This window comes from Spermophilus citellus (genome assembly GCF_964194105.1).
Source record: "Spermophilus citellus genome assembly, chromosome: X".
NCBI classification, from domain to species: domain Eukaryota; kingdom Metazoa; phylum Chordata; class Mammalia; order Rodentia; family Sciuridae; genus Spermophilus; species Spermophilus citellus.
The window spans coordinates 16342924-16357035 of NC_138190.1; the positions used below are offsets into that span (position 1 = coordinate 16342924).

General features: G+C 38.9%; 1 protein-coding gene across 4 annotated transcripts in view; it reads right to left on the reverse strand.

Annotated features, from left to right (window-relative positions):
• The window catches only part of SMPX (small muscle protein X-linked), a 55957-nt gene that overhangs the window by 22441 nt on the left and 19404 nt on the right, over positions 1-14112 (reverse strand). For all 4 annotated transcript variants that reach the window (XM_081277092.1, XM_081277093.1, XM_081277094.1 and 1 more), the window contains exon 4: positions 10353-10501. In XM_081277092.1, the coding sequence (XP_081133218.1) occupies positions 10367-10501 (135 nt within the window). In that variant the 3' untranslated portion in view covers positions 10353-10366. The remainder of the gene's footprint in view (positions 1-10352; positions 10502-14112) is intronic.

Here is a 14112-nt window from a genome sequence, read left to right on the forward strand (position 1 = left end):
CTCGCGACTAAAAGGCTCAGGGGTCACTCTAGTTAAACTGGGCTAACTGGGCTGCACGAAATAACCACACAAGAGACACAAATACCTTTTTCTTTGGGATCGCTGTGACGGCTCCTCTAACCTTAAGGGTCCGCAGAAAGAGAGAGAGAGCGAGAGCACGCGCTGACCGCTTTTATTGAGGAGAAGCTATTCAAATGAGGCAAGGGGTCAGGTTTCAGGGGGCTGAGTCTGTCTTCATGATGTCCACTGTCAGCAGGTTGACTGACACCTGGGTAGGCCACACCCAAGGGCACAGTAAGAGAAGGGGACACACACAAGGTGTTTCCATGGAACATTCTATCCTAAACAGGGCAAGGGGTTATATTACAAAGGAACAGGTGAGCACAGCTCCACCCATGGGGATGTAGCAAGACACACCCATTTCTGTGACTGAGCGCCTCAGCACCCAGCTGGGGAGTGTAACTCAGTCACCCATAAGGTTGGCCTCCCACAGACTGTAACTCAAAAGGACATTTTAAAAGAATGAAGTGGGAAATAGTGATTTAAAGGGCTAGCATGGAGTATAATAGATGGTGGTGTGACCCTCACCTCTGTTAGTTACAAGCTGGGTGACCTGGGTCAAATTACATAAGGTCTCTTAGCCTCCTTTCCCCATAAAGAAACTGGACATCATATTATATACCCCATGCAGTTAACATGAGGAGCAAATAAAATAATGTGAAGCACACGATGTGGTATAGGACATATCACAAACATATAATAAATGGTAATGCTCATGATTACAATAAAAATGATAGTGATGATTACTAATGCTTAACATAAACATTTTAAAATAGTTGGTGAGCTGCTGAGATAACCTACTGCTCTCTGATACATTTGAGATGAAAAAAAATCCTACAAAAAGTAGTTTGGATATTCCATGTACACCATATAGCATAAATATGCTTACTTTTACCAATTGATAAAAATAATTGTATTTAAGATTACCTTATTTCTATGTGGAGAGAGTTTAGATGTTGGGCAGTTAACTACTCTTTTTGTTAATGTCTTAATTTCTGTAAAATGCACTGAATTGATTGCTTGGAAAAGAAAGTTTGAAGCAAGTTGCACTGACATTCAGCTCTCAAGCAGATAAAGCAGGATTACTCGGCACTACTGACATTTGGAATTAGATCATTTTTTATTTAGGGGGCTGTCCTGGGCACTGTGGGATATTAAATATCCCTGAACTCTCTCCTACTATATAACAGTAGCAGTCCACCCCTCACCCAAGGTATGACAAACTAAACTGTCTCCAGACATTTCCAATGCCCATGAGGGACAAAATCTACATATATTCCCACACCCTGGGTTGAGAACCACTGAGTAGAAAAACATGCTCAATTAGCATTGAGAGGAGGGGACATGGTGGTCATGATTGTACTTTTACCCATGGAAATTTACATGCCAGTATACAAGGATCTGAAGATTTGGGTCCTGAATCACCTCTGCCTTCTACCATGCTTGCTGGAACAGATGTGTTTCTCTGGTCTCAAGTCTACTCTATAAAAGTTGTCTCACCAGTTCCAGCTCCCTGCTGAAAATTCACACAGCAGCCCCTCCAGGGCTCTGTTTAGTAGAAGCCATCCAGGTGATTTCAGTGTGTTTGCCATGGAGAGGCTCTTCAATCAATGGCCACAATCAATTCAAAGGCTCCTCAAACTCACCCTCATTGAGTCATTTATACCCAGCCAGGCTGAAATCAGAGCCTAGAACAAGAGCTTTGCCAAGCAAGAAAACAAACGAATGAAATCTTGATGCAGTTCAAAACCACTGCAGAACTCGCTTTCTCCTAACCTAGTGAAGAGCAGGAAAAAAAAAAAAAAAAGAGCATCACAAATCAAAAGAAATGTGGCTTCACTAAAGAGTGAAAAATCTCAGCCTCAAACCATTTCCTTCAGAGAAAGTGAAGAGACCTTGTGTAATTGGGTCAAAGCTAGGAAGATGTCAAAATTGAGGACAAAACATTTCCAGCAAACCACAGAAAAGACATTTGGAGAAGCTTTTTGTTTTGTTTTGTTTGAGTTGAGTTCTATGTAAATCAATAAATCAATCTTAAGTCTTCTGCAGAGGGAAAAGGTTATGAAATCATGACAATGACTATGAGAAATAAATCTTAATATTGAAGGCTAAAAAGCAGCATAAAAATATTCTTGTGAGAAAATGTATAGTGGAAAAAGCAAGATACAAATCTGTACAAGTGCTATGAATGATGCTTTCTCAGAAAAAAAGTATAAAGAGAATCAGTTCCCATTTACTGAGTAATTACCCATCCCAGGTGTTGTGCTTAGATATAATTTTGCAAAAACATCTCTCTAATCTTTTGCAACTACCCTATGAGGGATGTGCCATTTTCTGTTTTGTTTGTGAAATAAAATAGATACATCAAGCTCAACATTGCAAAAGTAGAAGGAAATGAGATCAAGTCTTTATGACCCCAAATCACCATATTGTTAGCAACTTGATTATATTTCATTCCCTATGTAAACGCAGAGGAAAAGACTAGAAGGGGAGAGATCAAAGTGAATGTTATGCTAAATTGGTGATCTGGACAATTATGTTTTTGTTTTCCAGTTATGATGTTCTAGTGTTTATATAGATAGATTTTTTTAAGTTATTATGCTTACCATTTGAAAGGAATGATATTTCTATTCACAAATAAATTTAACCATAAGTTTACTGTAAGATGATAAAAGACATGTTTCCCAAATATGTAGCTGCTAATATTGATTTGGTTGGTTGGTTACGGATTTGAGATCTTTCTTTTTTTTTTAATATAAGCATTTCCAACTAAGCACTTGCTTTCATTGCATCCCATAAGTTTCAGTATGTTATATTCTTATTTTTATTAGTCTCAAAGTATTTTTTAATTTCCATTGTGATTTTTTTCATTGACACATTAGTTATTCAAGAGTATGTTATTTAAGTTCTACATTCCCAAACTTCCCTCTGTTATCAATTTCTAATTTCATTCCTTTATGGTCAGAGGGCAGACTTGTATAATTTTAATCCTTGTAAATTATTGAGACTTTTTTTGGGGGGTGCAACATATGGTCTGTTCTGGACAGTGTTCCTTGCGTACTGGAAAAGGATGAGTAGTACTCTGTTCTTGTTGGATAGAGTGTTATATGTGTGTCTGTTAGGTCTGGTTGCTTTGTAGTATTGCTCAAATCTCTGTTTCCTTGTTGATCTTCTGTCTAGTTCTAGCCATTAAGGAAAATGGGATATAGAAGTCCTCAATTATTATCATTAGAATGTCTATTTCTCTGTTTATTCTGTCAATTTTTTAAATTTCTATATTGGGGGTCTGTTGTTAGGTGCTAAATGCACTTCTTATCGAGTATCTGGGTATATCATTTTGCCTTCCTGCCAACACTCAAAATTAGCCCTTGAGTCAGTAAGAATGACAGTGATGCATAATGCTTAACATTTAAGAGTAATAAACACCTTATGTTCTCCTCTATCAGAGATGACATCTCTCTGGATGACTGGTTAGTAAATATGTCTTATTTGGACATAAATGTTCTTTGAAAAATAAAGTCAAAGAGTTCTTGAAAATTAAATTTTCTTCTGGTTTTCCTCTTTGGAGAATATGAACCAAATTTGACATTTTCCCTAAATTTTCAGTTTCTCAAAGGAATCACTGAATTGAAATCATATTTCTGAGCCTATTACTGGTTATGGTAAAAAATGTTACTGTCAGCACTTGCTAGAGAAGCTAGTCTAGCTTTTAAGTAGTAATCCCCCTAAAATACAAGGACTTGGAAGCTCCCCATTTCTAAGAGACACCAGACTTGCTATAGTCAAGGTGCCACTATCATCCTACAGACATGCCTGTGTGCCTAGTAGGTATTAGGTGCATTGTAGTCTTTAAGGATCCATACCATGGCATAAAGAAGATAAAAATCAGAAAACCAATATGTTACAATTTGATAAGTATTACAGCATAAATAGAAGATGCTAGAGAAGTGCTGGAAGAAGGGGGCTGTTACAGACTAAATGTTTGTGTTCCTGCAGACTACTTTGTTGAAGCCCTAATCCCCAATGTAGAGTATTAGAAGGGGTGGAGCTTTGAGGATGTAATTAGATTTAGGTCAAGAGGGTGAGGCCCCCATGAAGAGATTAGTTCCCTTGTAAGAAGAGAAAGAGATCTCAGAGCATCCTTCTTCTACCACGTGAGGACACAGAGAGAAGTCAGCTGTTTACAAACCAGGAAAAAGGCTTTTGCCAGAATGTGACCGTGCTGGCACCCTCGTCTGGGATTTTCTCCCTCAAGAACTATGAGAAACAAATGTCGTTCAGCCACCCAATCTATGATATTTTGTAATAGCAGCCTAAGAACCCTAAAATAAGGGCACCCCAACCCCAACAGGGAATATGATTCTTTTCCAACCTACAAAATTCAGAATCAAAGCTGGTTAGCTGATATAGAATATAGGATACAGATTAGGTTGAGATTATGGGACTATGTATGGGTCCAAGGGAGTGGCAGATCATTTCAACTTACTCGTGTGTGCTACTGTACAGCCATGTTTCTTGAAGTATGGTCTAAGACCTATGGGTTGATCTCAAAAAACTGCAGAGATTCAGGTGTTTCCCTCAGTTCTTAATGACAAATGGGGATCAATTCCATAGGTTTTCACTTTTATACATGACCAAAAACTAAGTGAATTAATAAGAGTCATTAAAAGTTTGAATTTGGGGAATCACCTGAAGTATGTGTTGATGGATGAATGGATCAAGAATATGTGATGCATATACAATGGAATATTAGCCATAAAAACAATGAAATCACATCATTTGTGGCAAAAGGAATTGTAATGGAGGACTTTATTCTTAGCAAAATAATCTAGGAGCAGAAAAAATACCACATGTTCTCACTCACATGTGGAATCTAAAAACGTTGACTTCATAGAAGTACAGAGTAGAATAGTGGTCACTAGAGACTAGGAAAGGGAAAGGAGGATGGAGAAAGGTTGGATAACAGGTGTCAAAGTGCAGTTATATGGGAATAATGGGTTCTGGTGTTCTACTGCACAGTGGAGTGACTACATTCACAATAATTTCTTATACCCTATAAAGAACTAGGAGTTTGAAGCTTCCCAAAACAAAGAAATGATAAATGTTTAAGGAGAAGGAATTGCTAAATACCCTGATTTGATCATTACACATTGTATACACATATCTAAATTACCACACTGTACCTTAAATTGTACAATTATGCCAATTTTAAAACGCCAAACCACAAAATTGTTTTGCATTTCTCTGAGACCTTAGTTTAGTGTTTATGTATACTAGTTTAATTATGTATGAAGTCTGCCTCCCACACAACACTTGGTCATGCCACTATGCCCAACACTGAAGAGATGCCCTGTAACTTCAGAATGACAATTTCTCTCAAGAGCTTCACCAGTCCCAGAGCTTCTGATTGCTGCTATCTTGGTGTTAACTAGCATTATTGGAGAACTATTCTTAGGATTTACCTTTGTTAATCATTTCTTTTTCTTGTAATTGCTGCATCATTACCACTTTAATATTTATATTGTTCCTTTCCAATTCTTTGTTATCACTGAGAGCTTTTACCACTGGAAAAAGAGGAGAGACAATATAGGCAAATTGTAGGGTCTTGGCCAGGTGCAGTGGCATACTCCTGTAATCCCAGTAGCTCAGGATGCTCTGAGACAAGAGGATCATGAGTTCAAAGCTAGCCTCAGCAAAAATGAGGCACTAAGCAACTCAGTGAGACCCTGCCTCTAAATAAAAATACAAAATAGGGCTGGGGATATGGCTTAGTGGTTGAGTGCCCATGAGTTCGTTCTGTGGTATCACCTCCCCCACAAAAAATTATAAAGTCTTATTTTTGTCTGCCCCAAAATTTTAACAAGTATTTCCCCAGATAAACTGTTGAGTCTCACCAAGCTACCTTATTAATGGTGGCCTGAAATTTCCATATGTCCAGAGGCTATCTCTGAGCCTGTTTTAAACCATTCTCTTCCTTTTGCCTTGAAATTGTCCCTGACTCCAAATCATCACAAATTCCTCCTCTCATAAATCTTCACTGCGTATCTTGTTAGTGGATCAGAAACAGCTGTGAGATATCTTCAAACACAGAACCGCTGTCTAATTCTTGAATTCTCTCTCTTGGGAAGTAGTTTGACTTTCCATCAAGACTTAGGTATCCTGAGATCAGGGACCAAGTTTTGTATCTATACATCTTAGTATGAAATGAAGAAAGTGCCTAAGGTACAGAAGCATTACAAGGGTTATTTACAAAGCACCTGTGGTCTAATCTCAGGGTTGTGAGGCAGCAGAAATGGACAGAGTCTGTTTGGACACCAGCCCTGAGCTGGTTCCCCAGACCTGTGTCGATGAAGCCTGTTGTGGCATCTGCTGTAGCTATGAGCAAATGAGCTAACAGGACTTATGGGATTTTTGCTAATGCAGCAAATAAGCAGGAGTGTACTTGTTTTTCAGACTTTGCTGCTGGTCCTGCCTCTGCATCTGTCTCTTGAACTTACTTTCGTTTGCTTGCTTGCTTGCTTTCAGTACCAGGAAATGAACCTAGGGTACTCTATCATTGAGCTATATCCTTAGCCCTTTTAAAATAATTTTTTTGAGACAGGGTCTCACTGAGTTGCTGAGGCTGGCCTCAAAATTGTGATCCTACTTCCCCTGCCTCCCATGTAACTGGGATGCCAGGTGTGTGCCAGCCACCACACCCAGCTCTTGGACTTTTATGAATCACCATCTGACCACCACAATTTTGTGAAATCACAGCCAGTAGAATTGCAAGAATCTATGGTTGAACACCCTGCCTTCCCTGCCCTATGCCACTTCCAGCCTGGTTTGGGGTCCCATTTGGGATACTCATATGTCCCTTGGTATATGCTGTCTCATTCTTACCTGGTCTGATTCCTGACTGGGTCCAGGTCCTAAGTCCTTTTTTACAAGCTATGATTCCCCATCCCTAATGGGCCTTTATTGGCCTTTCTTGTTCTTGTACTGTAATGTTTTTAGTCAATTTCCATGAACAATCTGGCCATGAAATAAAGCAGGGAACACATCAAAAATCCTGCTTAAAAGGATACACTGATCTTGACTAGAAGGATATGCTGCTCTGTCTTATATGTCTAAAGATTGTATTAATTATAATGTGGACTTTGATTCTTGAGTCTCATGGGTTTTGGTGTTTGTCAGTATGAACACATTATTTTTTTTTTAAAGAGAGAGTGAGAGAGGAGAGAGAGAGAGAGAATTTTTAATATTTATTTTTTTTTAGTTCTCGGCGGACACAACATCTTTGTTGGTATGTGGTGCTGAGGATCGAACCCGGGCTGCACGCATGCCAGGCGAGCGTGCTACCGCTTGAGCCACATCCCCAGCCCAGTATGAACACATTAGACTTACTCTGTCTTCAAACCAATGATCTGTTTGATCAAATAATTGGACAATACAGAGTGAGGGTGCGTGACAACAAAATGGTGGCCCAAGAAGGAGGAAATCAATCTAACCAGTGAGGGGTTAAGTAATGTCTGTTCCAGCATAGCTATTGCTTATGAATTCATTAAATCAATGAATGTTAGGAACTGCTCTCCCTCTGTGACCATAGACCTATAACCACTGAAATCACAGGTTTGCAGAACAGATGAGTTAAAAGCAAACCAGAGCACTACTGCTTCTACAAGAAATAAAGATCATTTCTTAGCTTAAAACAATGTCTGTACTCATTTGGAATTCAGATCAATTAATCTGACAACTTAGATGTTCACATTCCTGTGAGATTAAGTATAAATAGGTTTCTCAGAGAGGTTTCACATTAGAATTGTTCATGGGGATGTTACAGTTTGGATCTGGAATGTCCCTCAATGGCTCATGTGTTGAAGACTTGCTTCCCAGTTAGTGGCACTACTGAGAGGTGGTGGAAATTTTAGAAGATGGGGACTAGTTGGAGGAAGTAGGTTATGGGAGTAGGAGGTGCCTTTGGAAGGGCACCCTTTCTCAGCCTCTTTGTCTTGCTCTCTTTTTGCTTTCTGGCTGCCAGAGATAGCAGTTTTGTTCCACCACGCCCTTCCATCATGAATATTTGCCTCACCACACACCCAAAGCAATGGGGCCAAACAACCATAGACTAAACCTGTAAAACCAGGAATTTTAATAAATAAATCTTTCCTCCCTTTAAGTTCATTTTCCCAGGTACTTTTTCACAGTGACAAAAAGCTAACACAAGGGAGAAGAAACATTAAAGTCTTCTCTGAGAAAATGAAGTGACAAAAATGTGTACTGGGTACTCTGCTACCTTTTCAATATTTTATTGAGTTGATTTTGTTCTCTGTTTACTGTAACCAAACATCCAAGGTTACTGAATCAACTGCTGCTGTGTACCAATGCAAGGTCCTCTCTGAGCTCATTTTTAACAGCCCTTCCTTGAATCTTCAAAGCCAAATTCTTTTGAAACCGGAACTAGGGTTAAATTTAGGTCAACATGGATTTTACAAAAGCAAATCCTTTAAAGTTTGCATTAAAAATTCATATGTCTAACTAGACGGCCTTGTGTGGCTGATGATAATATTACAAAAAGTTAATTTCCCGTCTCTAGGCTTTCTCACAAGGAAGTTCTGTAGCTTCATTCCAAATGGATTGGAAGATTTCATCTCAGTTTCACAACACAAGCAGGACTGAGTATGCTTATCATCAGTTTGCTCCATTCTGTCATAAATAATATCAAGTGCATGTAGCCACATGTCAGGTCAGTTCCCATTCATGTCATTTTGTCCCCATCCAGGTTCCTGGGATTCATTTCTATGGGCATGGGTTCCTCTGTATTTTATACTTACTCTTTTTTTTTCATAACTGAACTACAAACCTTAAATACTGTTTTTTTTAGTTTGACTCAAAATGGCTATTCTTTTTCTCTAGACTACAAAGATATCTTTTTTGCAGAAGTAGCAAATATCCTAGTAAATCCATACACGTATGACACAAATAACATGGCCACAACATATTGGATTGTCTCACAGAACATTCAGTTCTTCATTCTGTCTTAGAGGAAAAGATATATCAGGGCCTCATCTGCCCCCACTGCTTTCCTCTGCCTTCTAGAAGGTCAGAAAATTTCACCCCAACACCAACAGGTAGTATGTAATCCATCTGAAAGTTGTGATGGGAAGAAGGGGTTGAAGCAGTATAACAAGTAGGTGACAGCATGAACTTTGAGGTCAGAAACCCTTTTTAGGATGTATGATAGATGGAGAACATCAGCTTCTCTAAGACTCATCTCAAGAATTAGGGCAATAGTTGGGTATCAAGAGGCTTATCAGAAACAATAGATATAGTGCTTTTTACAAAGTATCTGACACATGGTAAGTGATTAATAAGTGCTTCTAGTGTTCAGCACATTGTTGATAATAAATATTGATTGAATAATTGGGCAAGTGGACAAATGAATGAATGACCATTCAGTGAGATCAAAGCCTGTTTTAAGTTCTCAGTATAGATTCCTCTCCTGTAGACGTCTGCTTAAGAAATGGAATAGATTGTGCATGGTTGGGTTTAGTATGTTAGATAAAGGTACATTTGCTCTCCTCAAGTCTTTTGGAGAAAGAGCAATGATTTGGGTCAATTCTACAATCCTCCTGGTGGCAGAATTTCTATACCAATTGACAGGAGCCTGCTTTACAGATAGAGGGTGGGCTGAGCCCCCAGCAGGGGGTCATTGTTGAACAGATAGATTAAAATGAAACTAAAGTCACAAGGCCTGCTTGAATTGCCTTATTGGGGGTAGCATGTATAGTTTTAAACCTACACTGCTCCATCCACAGGAGTTACTACAAGGTACTATCTGCCTTACACATTCCTGGGTTAATTCTCGTCAAGCCCTGAACTCCTATTCTGTGCCCCTTCACACTTCCAGACCTGTTCATCTCCTTGCTCCTTGGATCTTCTAGCTAAAGGAATAGTCCACTGCTCTTTGTGGTATGTGAGTGGGGAAGAAGCATGTGGATGAAAGAGGGATCCCTGGATCCCAAGACCAAAAGCTCCTTAAACCCATTCCCCAAACATTTTTCCTCTCCTTACCCTTCCCCAACCCAGAAGAGTGACCAGAAAGGAGCTGGCAGGCAAACATCCTCAATTTCTGACTAATTGTGGAATAAGATGAGGCCCAAAGCTTGGCTTTACCAGAAAAATGCACCATAGACATACAAGTCTAAATTGAAGGCTCCTGGTACTTAATAAAATTCCAGACTTCTTCTGTGAAAGGTTTCCTCAAACCATTTTATAGTGGTGTTTTTGAGTCAAACTAGTTTTTAACTCACCTTTTTTCTGCCAACTACTGTTCAGCTTTGGGGACATATTTCAGTTCACTTTTAATATTCTGGATCTCCGATAGGTTGACCGCAGGTCCTGGAAGTTTCTTTGCTCCCGGAATTGGCTTCTTCTCCTCATCCGAGGTGGGAGGAGCTCCCTGAAGGGAAATGAGAAGATATTCAACTCCCTAGAAAAGATATTTGATCCTTCTCTGGTTCATAGACATAAACCAGAAAAAAAATTAAAGCAAGAATGTCAGATTGTGATTCTAGCAGAGTTACTTTCTCTTGCATTGTTGACACAGCCTCAGTTCCAATAAGATCTAGAGTTTAGTAAAATAAATCTGGAAGAACAAAATAAGTAACTTTAGTGTATGGCTGGCTCTAATGATGATGTAGTTCAGGAATTTTCAAGGTTGTATTTGAGGTGCTGTGGCTGCCAGTCTTTGGTCCCACAACATCTTTGAAAAGTATAAACAAAAGGACATAAGGGAAACCACTTCGAATAAGAACAGGGTGTGAGGGGACAATAGAGGAGGCCCAGCCTTCTCCTCCTGCTTTGAAAATATTTTAAATTTCCTATCATGACGTGTTGTTATATTTTTTTTCCTTCTTTTTTTTAATTGATTATTTAAAGCATTACATAGCTCATGATATATCATCTTTCATACATTTGACTCAAATTGTGTTTTGAACTCCCATTTTCACCCCAAAGTGTTGTTATATTTTTGTCACAGCTTTAGGGCAATATCTACATCCTGTCCTTTTTATGGCTCTTCCAATGCCCAGTTACAGATACGCACAAGCATACTTGATGATTGCTGATTAATTCATTAATCTTGAGAATGTACCATAGTGACAAATTCACACCTCTATGTACATATACCCAACACACATACAACAGTGACTATAAGACAATAAGATCAGTTGCTGTGTATGGCTCCAACTCATTACTACAGAAGAAAGTTGCTTCTTAGTACATTCTTTCTATTTGCTAGAGGTGGGAGAACACAGTCTCCAAGGGCCTGGGAAGAAGCTATTTAAGAGAACATTTGATCACTTGGCAGCCTTGAGAACATGCCTCCTATCAGTTTACTGCACGGAGGGTACTCGAATGACAGTCCCAGCTGCTTCGCCCTAAAATCCATCCATCACCAGCTGAGGTCACGCTTCCCACGGCTGCTTGTAACCAATGACTGAGTGTGACAGGAATCCTAAGGCAGGTCTATTCCTGGGAGACACATGACACTTCAACAGAGCAGCTCTGGCTGGAAAATTGACCTTAGAGCAGCCCGGAAGTCTGAACTGCTTCCGCAGATCCATCCCCCTCCATCCTTCTCACCTTCCCCTGCAGTGTGGTCTGACTGGTGCTCTGACAGCCTCCCGCCACTCCCTCCCACTTTTCCTTACAAGCAGTTTCCCCAATAAATATTTTGCACATCTAATCCCATCCTTGAGCCTGCTTCTTGGAGGACACAAACTAACATGGTCTCAAATGTGAAACTGGCAGAGTTCCACGTTGGGGGCCAATACCTGGGTGAATTAATACAATTCCAAGGGGAAAAGAATAAGAAACTGAATGCCTGCCTTCTGTGAAGCCCTAGGCCCTCCAGCCTAACTTGGCAGCCCTGTCATTGGGATGATGCTGATGCCATGTGTTAGTCCCTGCCAGCTCCTATGCCTAGTTCTCAGATTGGTTAGAACTTGAAGAACATTTTCAAGCTTCTCCAAACCCTGACAAATTACTTGGAAGACATTTCTTTTATAGACACATTTTTAAATTGCTTATTAGAGGGAATGAGTAGACACATAAAATATTGAGGTGATGTTCTTCTACTAAGGGCTAATGGCTTTTCCTATAGTCATTTTCTCTGAATCTGTATAGTACTGATGAAATGGCTAACATGTCACCCACATGAAATGATAAAGTAAGTCAATGTAGACTATACCTGCTGTAAATATCTGGAAGATACCATTTCTGCAGGTCAATGTACAGAGCCATAGGATTGGCTGCTTTTCCTTACACACACACACACATTCGTCATTTATAAATGTAGATATAGAAGCAGTAATTAAAGCTGTAAAACATCTACTTGGATGACTAGGTATTCCAAAATGTTCTTTGTTGGGCTTCCAGGAGGGACTTTTTAACAAGAATATAAAGTATTGCTTTTTTTAATATGTGTAGCAGTGAAATGAAAAATGTTTCCTCACTTATAAATGTTCCCATGGTTGTTAGGTGGGTAGATCTTAATAAAGAAGCCTGAAGGAGAAAAATGTTTCCAATTCCTTCTGTTAAGTTCCCCAGTAAGTCATATCTTTGTAACATCAAAATGTGCTCCATTGGCACATTTAACACATAATATCTATCTCTGAACTTATGTGTCAATGTACAAAGATTTATGTGAATATATGCAGATGAATAATGGTAATATTTAATAGTGGGCATCTTCTTTTCAAGTTATTAAAACCTCAGTGCACTGTGTTGTTGTTTTTTTTAAGCAAGGTAAGACTTTTAGTATTTGATTTGGAGAGGTGAGATATAATGGAAAATTATAAGTGGATATATTTAATAATTTGACAATATGATATTGACTCAGGAAGGGGGTTAATGGTGGTGCATTTTTTTAAAACTGAATCTTCTCTCATCTTTTAAAAACTTAATGAAATATAATTCTATTTCTTCCACGAATTTGTTGTTATAAGGATTACAGTAAATTAAAGCATGAACAAGCTGAGTTCCAGATGGCCTCATTTGGCTAATTAAGTACATTCTTTTTGTTTCTTTTTCATAAATAGATATTTGAACTGAGAAGGGACATGGAGGACATTCTTTGGTTCAGATGAAGAAAGGTTGGGAGAAGCCTTATAGACCACAGCCACATTCCCAGTTTTAGGAATGACTGTTGGGAAGGAAAATTCTTGTTTTGGAAGTCACAGAGTATTTGTGAAGGTTAGCAAAACAGTGAAGCATTTTCCAGCTCACTTGCTTTCATATTCTTCTTTGCTACCAGATACTTTACTGAGTTCTCCCCCGAGCTCTCCTATGTGGGGTGACAGTCTACTGTTCACTCATGCCCAAACACTGAACTTAACAATAACAGCAAACACTACTAGCTGTTCTAAATTACACATACTTGCTCATTGAACCCTCATACCAGCACTATAAATCTGGCACTACTCTTACCTTACTTACAAGACTTAAGCACAGGAGAGCTGAGAAACTTGCTTAAGGTCACACAGCTAAGAAGTAGCTGAACCAGAATTAAATAATATGTTCACATTTTGAAGAGACCTGATGGAAAGGGAAATATTTAACAGAAAATCCCAACATGCTATTTTGTGGCTGGATGACATTTTGATCAAAAGAGAGATTTGGGGGGGCTGGGGATGTGGCTGAAGCGGTAACACGCTTGCCTGGCATGCGTGGGGTGCTGGGTTTGATCCCCAGCACCACATAAAAATAAAATAAAGATGTTGTGTCCACCAAAAAGTGAAAAATAAATATTAAAAAATTCTTTTTTTACCTTGATTACATGATTTATTGTTTTATATTTTTATTTGTTCTAATCAGTTATATTTTACCAAAATTTATTAAATTCTTGCATTCGCTAGATGTCAAGAGATCTAACGTTGTAGACTGACACATTATATTCACCAGCAAAGGGCTAAAGTCAATGTATTCAGAATGTTATTGCAAATATCTTCAGTGTTTAATATAAATAGATGTGACCAAAATGGTGATTTTTTTTTTCTCCAGTGGATTAAC